We start from the raw sequence: 14375 nt of genomic DNA, 5'->3' as shown, positions 1-14375 counted from the left end.
AACAGAGATTGATACAGAGAACAGTTCACAGGTGGACAACATCGTTTCTCAGTCGACTGTAGGAACAACAGGTCACAGTGTCATGACAACCACATCCCCTAACCCCTGACCCCCGACCCCCGACCCACCACAGGACATCTGAGACAACCACCATCCTCCTCCTCTTCCTACTCGTCTCTTAATTTCTTCCCATTCGTTCCTTCACACAGAGCGAATTAGTCGAACCTGAGTTCTCTTCCCTCGTGAAAGCAACATTGATCAATTATTCCCAATGTGCACGGAAGCAATTTGAACTCGACGCCGCTGAGCCGGGACCATATCTCTACAGGGAAGATGGGAAAGAGGAAGGAGGAGGAGGAGGAGGAGGAGGAGGAGGCGTGGCCAGGCCTGATTTCAGCCAATCAGGACAGGGGACGCAGCCTGAGGCGGGAAGCGTGCTATTGGTTGTTGTGTGATGCAGCGTTGTGTTTGTCTGGCTGGTTAGGGAGCGATCAGAGGAGATAATGTGAGAAGTGCTTCAACAATCTCCCCCCTCGGCTGATAATATGCTGACAAACTCACCAAGCCATGTCAGCGCAGCCAGGCCTGAACCGATTACACACGACACACACACACACACACACACACACACACACACACACACACACACACACACACACACACGTACGTTCAGGTTGGCCTGGCCGACTCGTGGCTTGGCAACAATAGGAAAAGGAACTAACAGCCTGGGTCATCAGACAGACTCTGTCTGGGTGTGAGGACGGGATGAAAAGGGCAGAGAGGAGAAATTGAGGGGAGGGATAATACAACAGAGGGAGAGAGAGAGGAAGGAGTGATGAGTGGAGGAATAGACGACATCATTGTTCCACCTCCATCAACTGACTGCTCAGTTTTTAAATTGTGAGTTGTCAGGTAACTTTGTCTCTGCACGCAAAAATGGCAGAAGAAGAAGTTTTGATCATTCACAACATGGATTGTATTCGGTGTCAAACCGGTTGTTCTTCTTCTTCTTAAACCTGCTTTTGACTTCAACGAAACGTGCGCGACCTCCTTTGTACGTCGTTCATTCACCTTTTATACGAAACCGCGTCAGTGACTTCATCAGAAGAGACCGACGGTCATCGCGCGCCGTTGACACCGACCTCGTAAACATTTCCGATGTGTCCTTTACGCTGCCGGGCCGCGGAGAGGACATTTGGAAAAAGGGGTCATCATCCCCCCCGGCCCCCCCCCCACAACTGATTCAGGGGACTCTTTCTATTTCAGACGAGCCACAATCTGTCATTTCAGCGCTCAGTTTCCAGGAGGTTGTCCCAGAGACGCTCTGCCCCAGAAACTCCACAGGTCCCGACTTGTATTTCTACAAAGCTGGTCAACGTCATCGAAGGGGAAACTCCTGAGCTCGTCTCCAAACGCCCCATTCCTCCTGTAGCCACTTTCTGCAGCCTGAACTCCTCAGCGACTGAACGTTAATTCATTAATGTCAAAGCTCGAGAGTGGAAGCCGAGCTCTCTGGTTGGTTGGTTGGCTCGTCTTGTTCTTTTACTTCTCCTTCCCGCGGCGCAGAGATGGGAACTTGGCTCAAAGGGCTAAAAATACCTCGCGGGCCGCATCCTGTCGTCAGCAGAGATCCAAACCAGTCCTCTAATGAAAGTAGGGTAGCTCCCCAGGCCCCGGGCCCATCCGCTGGTGGTGTGATCCATATTTTATTAATAGCGGGACGCGGGCGCAGCGCTCTTCTTCTGATTGATACCGCAATTTAATAGGCGGCGCAGCTTGGTGGGACCGAGGACCGAGGACCTCTGGGGAGATGATGCAGGCACCAAGAAAAACCCTTAGTGAGCCGTTCGTCTCCAGCGCTGGTTGGGTGCGTCAAGATGTTTGACTGGTGTCAGCTGCCGAAGTGGTTCGCATTAGCTCGACAGAGAAACAGGGGATGTGGCCGTCGCGTCTGAAATATTCATGAGGACAAAAGAGAGAAGCTGAAAAGGGGATGGAAGAAGGGAAAAAGGAGGGAAGGAGGACAAATTGACGCCAGAGAGGATTCTGGGACAGCCGGGGCGATTATCGAGACGAGGGAGGGAGGGAGGGAGGGAGGCGCTGCCTGGAGACGAGGAGGAGGAGGAAACATGGGAGTTTGAGTTTAGTTTGACAGAGGCATTCTTGAGGAGGAGGAGGAAGACGGCAGTGAACAATAAAACACCCATAACGTCCGACAAGCACAGAAAAAAACAAGGTATATATACGTGACCGACAGATCCACATCCGTGTGACGACGACGACAGCGACAGCTCGAGTGACAGGAGGAGGAGGAGGAGGAGGAGGAAGAGGAGGAGGAGGAGGAGGAGGAAGAGGAGGACAGAGAGTTTCAAAAGCTGCTCCGTCTCCTCAGCACATAGAAACCACACAGGGGAGAAGAAGGGAAGGGGGGGGGGGGTTGTGTGCGTGCGTGCGGAGGAAGATGGTTGATGATGATGTTTTATCGAGGAACAGGAGCCGAGGTGGGATTGATGGACGAGCTGCTGCCAAGTGTGAGAGAAGCCAAATCACAAACGTTTCCTTTCCTCTGCCCAAATGAGCCGAGGAGCCGAGGAGACGAGGGACGGCTGTTTATTTCCAGTAATCATCATGATTTGATTTGAATTTCTGCTTCTCGAAAGGCCGGGACTCTCAGCACAATATGTTTTCATTTGGTACCAAGCAGAACGATTTTCAACGTGAGTCATATTCTTATTTGTCTTTGATCTTACTTTTGGACAGTTGCAGGTATTTTATTCACTTGTTTGGCTTCTTGTATTTAACATTCAAACGAAAAACCTGCCTGGTGGAAATAACAATGATCTCAACTGGAGTCGGCGGGGAGGCTGGAGGGTACGAGTGGAGGTCAGGAGGTCACAGGGGGAGGAGAGGGAGAAGAGACATGTAGAGCCAAAAGGAGAATCGTGACTCCTCCACACGTCACTCTAGCTCATTTTTAATCAACTTAAACACGACTCGTTCAAAACCTTGGAGGAAAAAAGGTCGACTCCCAAGAAGCGGCAGGTTGAAATCCTTCTTTTTGTTCGGTGTGTGACGTCCGTCACGCTTGATTAATTAGATTAGATTAGATTATTATTAGATTATTAGATTAATTATCCGGTTTTTCAAAACGTATTCACTTGTTTCTATCTGTGAATCTATCAGAGCCACTTGGTTTAGATAGACGACATTTGAGGTTTTCGTTTAGTACCGATTTTCCGAGTTTACGTCTGCAAAAAGTTTCCGGCCGCGAGACGACACTGATCACAAGACTTCACAGGAAATAACTTCCAGTTCCAACGGAGAGAAAGTGAGCTGCTGATTAGTAAGGAAAAACATCTGTGTGGGTAAAAGTCTTCCACGGATATAAATAAAAATAAAAATTAATGAGCCCTACATATATATATATATATATATATACATATATATATATATATATACATATATATATTCTTGTTTATTATCAAGTCACTTTGATGTGTCCTCTGGGACTCAGCTGCCACCATCCACCGCTCCGCTCGGAGGGAAACACTTTTCCTCCAGGACTCTTGTGAGTCACGAGACAAAGTCGACACCACGAAGCCGCCGGAGGCCGATTTGAATCGAGCAGAGAAGAAACATCCGCACGAGGACCAATCGGAGGACCCACCTCTGCTGAGTCCGTCGGGCCCCCGCAGGATCCGGCACTCCTCGATCTGTCCGAACGCGGAGAACATGACCCGGATGTCGTTCTCGTTGCACTTCTTCGACACCATGCCGATGAACAGCTTCCTGTCTTCCACCGCTGTGAAGAGAGGCAGACGGACAGAAACAGTGTGAACGGTTTCCAGGAATACTGGGACATTTTGTTACAGTCACGTAATGAACCAGACGTCGCGACCACAGTTTCTGTTGACTGTCAACATGGGAACATTTATGGAAAATACCCGGAGCAACGATTTGCAGACATTTGCGCTCTCACGTCTCACAACTCTGGGAAATTTGCGGAACATTTCCTAAAAGTGTGAAAGCAGCTATGCAGACGTCGTTGATCTCCCGGCAGAGAAATGAAAAAAAAAAATATCTTGGAACCACGATGGAGGAAGCCGAGAGAATCTCCACTGTACCGGAATCCAAATGAAAACATAAGACAGGGATTAAAAAATGGAATGATTTCAAGGGAGATTACAACGAACACAAAGAAAGACGAGAGAAAAGAGAAGAAACACAACAGAGAGAAAATAGAAGGAGACAGAAGAAAAACACGACAATCACACGACGCTGCCACGAAGGAGAGGAGAGACGGAGAGGCGGTGTGTTTCATCACGCTCTGATCAATGTCTCATTATCGCTCCAACACCAACTGCTCGTCCTCTCTCATCCTCTTCCTCCCTCCTCCTCTTCCTCCTCCGGCCCCTCGGGTCTCTCACCTTCTCCTCCGCTGACACAATCCCTCCTTCTCAGGTGCAATCTCCAGGAACGGGAGAAACTCGGGGCTGTGTGTGTTTTAACGTGTGTGTGTGTGTGTGTGTGTGTGAGAGAGAATTAAGCTCAGAGAAGCAAACGCAGAAGCAACGTGTGTGTGTGTGTGTGTGTGTTTCCCACCACATTCAATGTAATGCTAATCCAATTCATTTTTAATGAGGAAACTGTCAGCTCTTACCGCGAGGCGAAAGAGATAAGCGGTCTGTTGCACTCTGGGAAATCAATAGCGCACTTGTTTATTTTTTTTGCCATTTGAATTGTTTGTGTGTTTAAAAAAACACAAACAAACAAACAAAAAACGTCGGGATACGCTGCCAAGATAAGTATTGTCTCGGAAAAAAGCCTTAACTCCTTTGTACACAGCGTGTGTGTGTGTGTGTGTGTGTGTGTGTGTGTGTGTGTGTGTGTGTGTGTGCGTGCATCACTCCAGAGGAAGATTAGCACAAGTCTAACAGCGATGTAATTAATTTACTCTGTGTGTCGATAGAGGCGAACGCAGACGAGATATCGTTACAATTGACTGTTTGCCGGTTTTGCGGACGCGGCGCGGCGCAGGCGGGCGGTGTTGATAAGACCCGGCTACGGGATGATCCCGAGTGCTGCAGCCTTTTTCATTCTGGGATGAATCGGAAGCAGAAATTAGTCTCCGACACAAAAACAAAACAAAGAATGACAAAAAGGTTTGGAGAGAAGAGAAAGGAAAACTGATTTGTACCATCGGTGTTATCTCTCTGCGCTACACTGAGCGTCTTTGTCTCCTCCTCCGAGCGGCCGCTCGTCCGTCAGCGTTACACTGACTCCGACGCGGCGGTTCATTAAAGGTCATTATCGTTCAGTGGACGGATGTGCGACGTACGGGCCTCGCCGTATCTACCCGTCTGGCTGTGAGGAGCTGCGGCTTTTATTAAGTTCCGCCGTCGTCGTTGTGTCTCACGAAGTCGTGTATTTCCGGATGATGTCTTTGAAAACGTCCGCTCTGCCGCGCTGGACACCGGTGTCATTGCGTCGCCCTGCAGTGGACAGTGATTTAGCAGTAGTTCCACTGCTCTGTGATTTCAATAAAGCATCTCTGAAAACAACCTGCAGCTGCGACCAGGGGCCATTTTTTAATATTCTGCTGCATCAGTCGGCTTCGAGCCGACACTTCACGGATCCACGTCCTCATGAACTACAACCAACCTGCAGGTTTGGACACGATCACGTCAGCGTCTGTCGAGATGAATCGTAGTGTCGCCAGAGATTTCTGGATTTATTAGTTGCATATATATAAACAAACATATGATTTTTGTTTGTACTTGCATATATTTCCAACTGTAATATTTTGCTGACACGTGACTTGAGGCCATGGATTTACACATTCTCATCCATTAAATATGAAGCTTCCCGTCATATAAAGGCTCTTTTGACTTGAGTACGCTTCCTTGGGGTCAGGGGCAACGTGTGTGTGTGTGTGTGTGTGTGTGTGTGTGTGTGTTAATGTCAGGTGGTAGAAAACCTTGTTTTTTATTCCCAACTGTTATGTATTTCCCCCTCTAGTCGATTCCCCGCTCGTTCTAAAAGGTCAAATGTTCTCGCATTAGTTTCAACAGAAGCTCAACGCGCCGGAGCAACATGGAGTGATGTTTGTAGGTCGAGCCGTTTGGGAGATTCCCCTCTTCATCAATGAAACTGTGTCAGTTTTAAAGATTTACGTCTTGGGTGGGAACCTGTGGGCCTCGGGAGCAGCGACGTGATAAATCATTCACAGTCGGTCCGACGTGTCTTTTCCTGGGATTTGTTGACAATATGAGAGAAACACGGAGAAACGGCCAACAACACTTTTCCGTCCAAGAAGAGGAATCAACTCAGACCTGGATCTGCAGTGGTTTGGAACTGGGGCGATGGACGAGGACGGATTGTGCGACAGCGCTCGTGTGTGTGTGTGTGTGTGTGTGTGTGTGTGTGTGTGTGTGTGTGTGTGTGTGTGTGTGAGCGAACAGCCACAGGGGAGAGAGGCTGGTTCACCACCAGGCCAAAACGATTCAACTTTAACTGACCTCCTTGTGAAAGCGCCTTAATAATTCATCACACATATGAAAATATATTTATATATATCAGCATTTCCCCCTTCATGGCCCCCTCTGTCTCTCTCTCTCTCTCTCTCGGTCTCTCTCTCTCTCTCTCGGTCTCTCTCTCTCTCGCCCGGCACCTCGTCACGTCTGGCGGCGAGGCAGCGAGCGAGCGAGACGCGCGGGGTGAGGCAGCTATTACCCAGCAAATTCACAGAGGCAATTGATGCATGTGTGTGTGTGTGGGAACACTCACCGTTAGACTTCTCACTGTCTGCAGGTTTCATCTGAATCGGGTGATGCATCTGTAGAGACAGAAGAAAAGAAAAGACAAAATTCATCACACAATGCTGCTGACGGAGGGTATAGTTCCCACTCCTGAGTGTCGGAACACATGATGAGCACCAGTGGGAATCAAACCCTCGGGTCTCTGCTGGGGTCCGTGGGAACTTTACCTCCACATTAGCAGAAAGAGGCGGAGCCAAGTGACCTTTCAGCTGAGATTGGACTCTAAATGTGTCCCCACTGCTCCAGAGGTGTTGTGCTCCTCTCCTTCATCATTATTCCTGTCTTTCTCTTCAGATTGTGTGTTTTCACCAGGTGTAAACGGCGTCTAATGTTTGTATTCATACTTGTCTCTTCAGATATTGGATCTCGCTCCCTCCGATGTGCCCAACACGCAGTTTAATGGAGCCGAATGATGGATGTGTTTTTAAAAGGTGGCGGGTTCTTCTTTTATGGAAAACAAGAAAACATTTCACAGATGAGGAGGCTCTGTCACCTCTCTCCCCCTCCTCCTCCCCCGTCCCCCTTTTCTTATTCCCTCCATCTCTCTCTCCTTTACGGGAGATTATGTGGCTGTTTGATCTGCAGAGAGACGAATGACAGTGATTCTCCAAATCTATCCCAGTATCAATCACACTCCGAGTCAAATACCAGCCGGGAGTGTGTGTGTGTCTGGTGTGTGTGTGTGTGGACTGTGTCTACGTGTGTGCACATAAGACTGTGTGTGTGTGTGTGTGTGTGTGTGTGGACTGTGTCTACGTGTGTGCACATAAGACTGTGTGTGTGTGTGTGTGTGTGAGTGTGTGTCCAATACGAGTGCGCCCTGTCTTACCCATAATGCCCATGGGCTCAGTCACGCTGTGACACAAGGCTTTGATCTCCCAATTCTATCACACACCTTTATCCCAACTCTCTTGCTCTCTTCCTTATCATCCTCATGCTCTGATTTTTTTCTTCTTCTTCTCCCTGACACACACACACACACACACACACACACACACACACACACACACACACACACACACACACACACACACACACACACACACACACACACACACACACACACACACACACACACACACACACACACACACACACACCGGAGTGACCGGAGACAGACGGGACGGAGGAGCGAGGCGACGCAGCTGAAACACTCTGCAGATCCAAAGACTCGGCCATTAAAACGAATCCCACAAATAAATCACAGCTTCTCAACTAACCAACGAGGGGGTATTTTCAGATTCCTGGCTTTGCGATGCATTTCAGTTACATACAGTATAGGAAAGGAAAAGCACGGAGGAAGGAGGAAGCAACTCATGTTCGATGGAAAATGACAAATAAAATAAAAGAGACAAAACAAATGAAAGTAACTTGAAATCCAGGAATAAAGTAAAATAAGATTAAAATCCCAGACAGTGACACAGACACGAGAGACAAATGAAAACGAGACAAACAGAGGATCAGACAGGAGAGAGAGAAAGAAAGAGAGAGAGACCGTTCGTCCACGTGACCAGTCTGTGGTGAGGAACTCAAGAAGAACTGTATACAGAGTAGTTCTTCTTCTTCTTGCATGGACGTCGCCATTTTGATTTGCTTCGCAGTGAGCATGCTGGTTTATGAAGAGGCCGATCTACAGCACACGCATGTTTTCCGTGTCCTCGAAGCAAAGTTTAATCTGGTCGTCCGCAGGTTTGTCCTCACAGACGCCGGGCGGACAGGAAGCCTCCGGGCTGCGTATCAACTGACACAAGGACACGGGAGAGAGTGTGTGTGTGTGTGTGTGTGTGTTGGAGCCACATCAAAAGCAGGGAGGCCATGTCAAAGCGAAACCTGGAAGTCACATCACGTCAGTTCTCGTTAATCCGTCTCAAAGTCTGTCCTCTAAACGCAGAAGAAGAAGAAAAAAACAGAAGCCATGAAAGCATCCGTCGTGCCGCCGCCATTCCCTCTTGAAGAGCGCTGCCAGGAGCTGCCACACACACACACACACACACACACACACACACACACACAGGTACAGTCTCTGTCTGGCTCTCAGGCGTCGTCTCCTCGGGTCTCGTCCGACGGAGGACGGGCGCTGCCGACGCGTTTGATCTGAGCGCGCTCTCCCGCCGAGGCCCCGACAACAGCGAGACTCCGCCCTCCGCCGACCCACAATTCCGCAGTGCCGTTTCTTCTTCTTCTCCTCCTCCGTCTCCTGCCATTCGTTATGCGCTCAGCGTGAGGCTGGCAAAAGTGCCGAGTCCTCGCCGCGCTCAGGCTCATAAAAGAGAAGAAAGAAAACTTCCCGACGTCAAGTCAAAGTTTGCAGCAGGCGTTTAACTTTACAACCGTATCTGTCTCGTCGGTCGGCTGCCTCGCCTACTTCCTGTCCTGCCACGACCTCCTCATCTTCATCTTCACCTGCTCTTTCAAGAACACACAGTGTTTATGACAAATATTCTCACTGAAGTGGAGCAACTCATGATTATTAAAAATATGAAAAGATGAAGAGCGGGATCCTTTGCGGGGGGGCAGCTGTAACGCTTCATTACAGGAAGTTGAATGGAATTTCAATTTCCTGATGTTTCTGATTGTGACGCCGCAGAAAGTTTGTGCGTGTGTTTTTATCTGCTCGTGATGTGCACTTGAAGTAAAGTGTCACCTTTTCTTTTTTCTTTCTCCCGAGCACCTGAATTGCCTTATTATAAACTGCATAGTTCAGTTCTGATTGACTGAGTCTCGCTGGCTGCTGTAAAAAGAAACACATGATAAATGTGCACCTTTTGAAAAATCGATTAACATTTAATTTACATATTAATGTGCCAAACTGAAAGTCACCACTAACACTGGCTCGTAATGAGCCGCCGCCGTTGCTCTCGCACAACTACTTTGCAGAGAATAACAACTCCTCTCAGCTGCTCGACAATTACCGCCGAGCAGTTTACATTTATTAACCCGCGATAAGATTTGTCGGGATTTATGGTTCTCGAGCGACACGCGGGTGAAATTCGCTGGTGATTATCGGTTCATTTGTAAGTGGGTTAAATTAAACTTGTTGATTTTCACTCATTCTACTGGGGAGGCAATAATGTTTTTAACTTTTTTTTTCTCACTTTAGCTCCGATCTCAGTTGTCATTTGATTAACTTCTAAGCGGCTTGACGTGGAGATCCTCCTCCCGACTGAGACACTCAACTGTATCGACGTTAGATTGTGATCATGAGCCTGTATTCACCGTAAACGCTGATTCTTAGAGTATATTAGAGGAATATTCCCGTATGAAGTTGTTATATTGCTAATCTGTTAGCAAACGCTGATTCACCAAGCAAAATTCTTTATCCACAAATCCAAATGGAGGCAAATGAAACCTTGTTGAAAATGACCTGAGTTCCTTAAAGATCATGAAAAGGAAACAGGCCAAGTCGCTCCTCAGAGCTTATGACTCTGAAGATATTTGAAGACCGACCTCTACGACCTCATATGCACGAAGGGACTTTTCATTATTATTCAAGTTATTATTATTTTATTTTCTCATTATTTATTTTGCATATTATGTATTAGTTATTTTTTGACACTTGTTTGACGTATCCTTATGTGCCTTGAATGTTTTGTAAGTGTTAATATTAAGATCTTAATGCCAAATATTCTGTATGTCTATATCTTTGAAATTTAAAAATTAAATAAATAAGTAAAATAAGAAATCTGTTAGCAAGCGTTGTCATACAGGCGGTCGGACGAGAAAACGTTAGCCTTTCCGTTAGCTCTGTTTCCGTTAGCTCTGTTTCCGTTAGCCTCCACCGTCTCTTGAGGAACATATCGTCTCTCTGAGGTCGTAAAGGTTTTACTAGTGTGTGGGCTTGTTCGCCGCGACTCACGCCGCCACTCCATTCAGCGTTGATGTTGAACTATCGAGCAGCCGAGCCTCCATCCGTCTGTCGCCGCGACGACGAGGCTCTGCGAGATTAGCCTGTCCAATCACCAGAAGATATTTACGGATGAGTGAGGCCATACGGTCCACATTACACCGCGGGGATCAGAGTGCGGCGGGCGGCCAAGATGGATTTTATGACCTTCCAGTTATGGGACAGTCTCTTCAATCACCCCCCACCTCCTATTCCTGGCCGAGGCGAGGTGTCTATTTGTTAGACTAGCTGATGAAATGTCACCCGCCAACCCCCCCTCCGCCTCTTTCCTTTCAGCTTTTTAATATATATCTCCTCAGCGTGTGCAGGGACCTGGCAACCCGGACCATGTGCTCCCACCCAGCGACTGCCGGCCGTTAAACTCTCCCTCCCCTGTGCAGCGAGAGCAGGAAACCCTACACTTCCTGAAATGTGAACTGCTGCTCCTCTTGGGTCAACGTCATCCGCCCGTCGCCTCCTTCTAAACCTGCTGATGTCTTCCAGGAACGGCCCAGTGCTTAGAAGGTCAGAGGTCGCCATGTCCTGTGGGCCGGAGGACAAACTCGAGGCTCACGCTGGGAATAGAAATGTGTGTGTGCGTGCGTGATGTGCATGTGTGCCAGCAGTTTTTATCTACAGAGCAACAGCCAGGTTCGTATGACCAGAGTGTGTGTGTGCCAAAAAACTGCAGAGTGCACACACTGCAAGGTATCAAAGCCCAAACTCTCTCTCTCTGTCAGTGTCTCGCTCACACACACAGACGGCAACCACACACTCGTTCTCCTCCCTCCTCTCTGAAGATGTGACGGTGAGCTGCAGGGTCAAAGTCAGACAGATGGCCCTCACAGTCGGGATTCAGTATCGGTGGCCGAAACCCACCCCACACACACACACACACACACACACACACACACACACACACACACACACACACACACACACACACACACACACACACACACACACACACACACACACACACACACACACACACACACACACACACACACACACACACACACACAGACACACACACGCACACTAACAGCACACGCATGACCTCCAAACGGTGACGATCGCCAATAACACAAACACTTTCCAGTACAGACTCCGTCATCACGTCACGTGCAGACGGTGTTCAGGGATGTCGATTTAATTTTGCTTATTGATTACACACTGGAAAAAGAGACGTGTGTAAATGCTACTCGATAAATATCAATAAACAAGTGACAATCGCCAGAACAGCAGATATTTGAATGTGACGGATCGTTTCTGTGCATCTTCTTTTACTAATAGAAACTCTTAAGATTTTTTATAGAAACAGCTCAGTTAGCCGACATCATCTCCACTTCACTTGGCTCAGTGAACAATTAACCCAACGCAAGTGTGTGTGTGTGTGTGTGTGAGCGGAATGATTGAGGGATTTAGCATCAACTTCACTTCTCTAAGTGTTTAACACAGTTTGCTTTGCATTTAAAAGTCACCCTCTCTCCCCACGATGAGTCACTACGCTTAAACGCCGCCGCCGCCGCCGAGAGAAACGAGGGGTTAGGGAAGTTAATGTGAAACAAGCGATTAATATTTCTTTCGTTAAATAACCGGCGCACGCACGCACGCACGCACGCGCGCACGCACGCACGCACGCACGCACGCACGCACGCACGCACGCACGCACGCACGCACGCACGCACGCACTCGGAGGGTCGGTGCATCGATGAGGTTTGTCTTCCTTCAGTCATGTTTGCGTTCGCGTTCCGAAGCTTCGCTGCAGCAATTACGGCCTTTAATTGAATTGCTTTTGATAATGAGCCTCTGTAATGACACTGCTGTGGGAACGCTTGTGTGTACATGTGTGTGTGCGATGAATGAGCTACTGTTGTTTCTGTCTGGACTTAAATGACCTCACACATATACATATATATGTATATAAAACATAATAATAGTCCGTCTCATCTCAGGCCGTCTCATCTCAGGCCTTCTTTTATGAATCACTTGTCCGACCTCTGACCTTTTCAGCTTGTTGCATCATACCCTCCAGGCTACAGCACATGAATATTTAATGACACGTGACTTAGTGAATGAGACACTCATCATCCTTCACTTTCATATTCCCGCTGTTCTCCGAGCTCGGCACCACCCTGGTCAGGTTTTTTTTTTCCAGCCGTGAGTGAGCCGCTCCGTCAGTCAGCGGGAGTTACCTGGTCCCTCTCGCCCGCCTCGTAAGGTTGCAGCGAGCGGGGCCTTTTGTGATGGAGCAGCGACACGTGTGACGGACCCGCACCTGAGCAAACAACGCACGTCGACTGACGGGCTGTGGACGCGACGCATTCCTGCCCTCGCTCGACTACTGACAAGGGCTCTGCTGAACACACGCACGCACACACACACACACACACACGCACGCACACACTTGGCCTGGTATCAGTTGGCTGATGAACGAGGCCGACGCCTGTTGCGACGATGGATCTGATTATGTCTCCGTTGTTATTATGGAATCGATCGACGCCAGGATCAGCTCGGTCTTCTCTGCAGCCGAACAGGATCAGACGTGTTTTTTTGGTTCACAGTGGATTCACAGACACAAACAATGAGCTGACAGGACGTTGATGCCAAGTTCACGACTGTCTAAGTCGTCGGATCGCTGTGCAGTTCAGGGAGGTCGCACACACTTCCCGACCTTTCGCCGGGAGAAACTCTCGACTAGTCTGCTCTGCAAGAAGCATAAAAACAACTGTGACTCGATGTCGTCGTCTGAGCTCCTCTTCATTTCATTTGTATTAAGTGAGTTAGTTTCTCCTCAAATTCAAAAGTTGAAAGTAACGGTTGGTAAATTAAACATGAATTGACGCATCATAGATCACAATGACTTTTTAGCAGGATATTGATCTACTATGATTAATAAAACCAACAACAATGAGACTGGAACAAACTCATTCTTAGTACAATGTGATCAGAAGCAGACGAGCAGATATCAGAAGTTTCCCCCTTTTCAAAATATCCAGAACATGAGTGAAATAAAAATGTATTTCATCACGAGCTGCAGTAAACACGGCGGGCCTGCGAGTGTGAGCAGCGTAGCCACGGCGATACAGCCTCGACACACACACACACACACACACACACCCACCTTCCTTTGAAAGGCTGGAACAGTCGGAGTCTCGCGACCACGGGGGCTTTTGGCATGAAAAGAATATGCTTTTTCTCACATCATTTGAAAAAGTTATTAATTCCCATTATGACTTAATGTCCGTGTGCGCCGGCTCGTCTGCCGCTTCCGTCCGTCAAGCGAGAAATTATAAAATGACCGATTAGGTGACTTGTGTCTTTGGATGCGAAAATTGCCGCTTTTAAGCCGTAACCTCGCTGCAGGTCGCGCTCACTTTGATGACGGGGCCTTTGATGAGTTGCACGAACACACACACACCAACCGCGTGTGCGCCTGGAATTCTGGCAGCGGCGCATCGCTAATTATCTCGCCGGCAGAAAGGTAAGGGAGGTGGGGACCTGTGTGTGTGTGTGTGTGTGTGTGTGTGTGTGTGTGAGTGAGTGGTCTCAGTGCGACAGTAGCTTCTAATGAGCCCCACGCTTCTTATCAAACTTGGCGCTCGACAAATGCTCTGATCCGCCCACACGGAGGACGGGGTTCGACTGATCGTGTCTGAAGCCCCCCCCAC

The 14375-nt window shown here is 48.4% G+C and overlaps 1 protein-coding gene across 39 annotated transcripts in view; it reads right to left on the bottom strand.

The window, feature by feature from the left end:
• The window catches only part of celf2 (cugbp, Elav-like family member 2), a 164314-nt gene that overhangs the window by 28450 nt on the left and 121489 nt on the right, over positions 1–14375 (bottom strand). For all 39 annotated transcript variants that reach the window (XM_035616901.2, XM_035616994.2, XM_035617178.2 and 36 more), the window contains 2 exons: positions 6787–6835; positions 3668–3802 (listed from right to left, as the gene is read on the bottom strand). In XM_035616901.2, coding sequence (XP_035472794.1) covers positions 3668–3802; positions 6787–6835 — 184 coding nt within the window. The remainder of the gene's footprint in view (positions 1–3667; positions 3803–6786; positions 6836–14375) is intronic.

Source organism: Scophthalmus maximus, chromosome 12 (assembly GCF_022379125.1).
Source record: "Scophthalmus maximus strain ysfricsl-2021 chromosome 12, ASM2237912v1, whole genome shotgun sequence".
Taxonomy (NCBI): domain Eukaryota; kingdom Metazoa; phylum Chordata; class Actinopteri; order Pleuronectiformes; family Scophthalmidae; genus Scophthalmus; species Scophthalmus maximus.
This window is presented reverse-complemented; position numbering and strand designations above follow the sequence as displayed.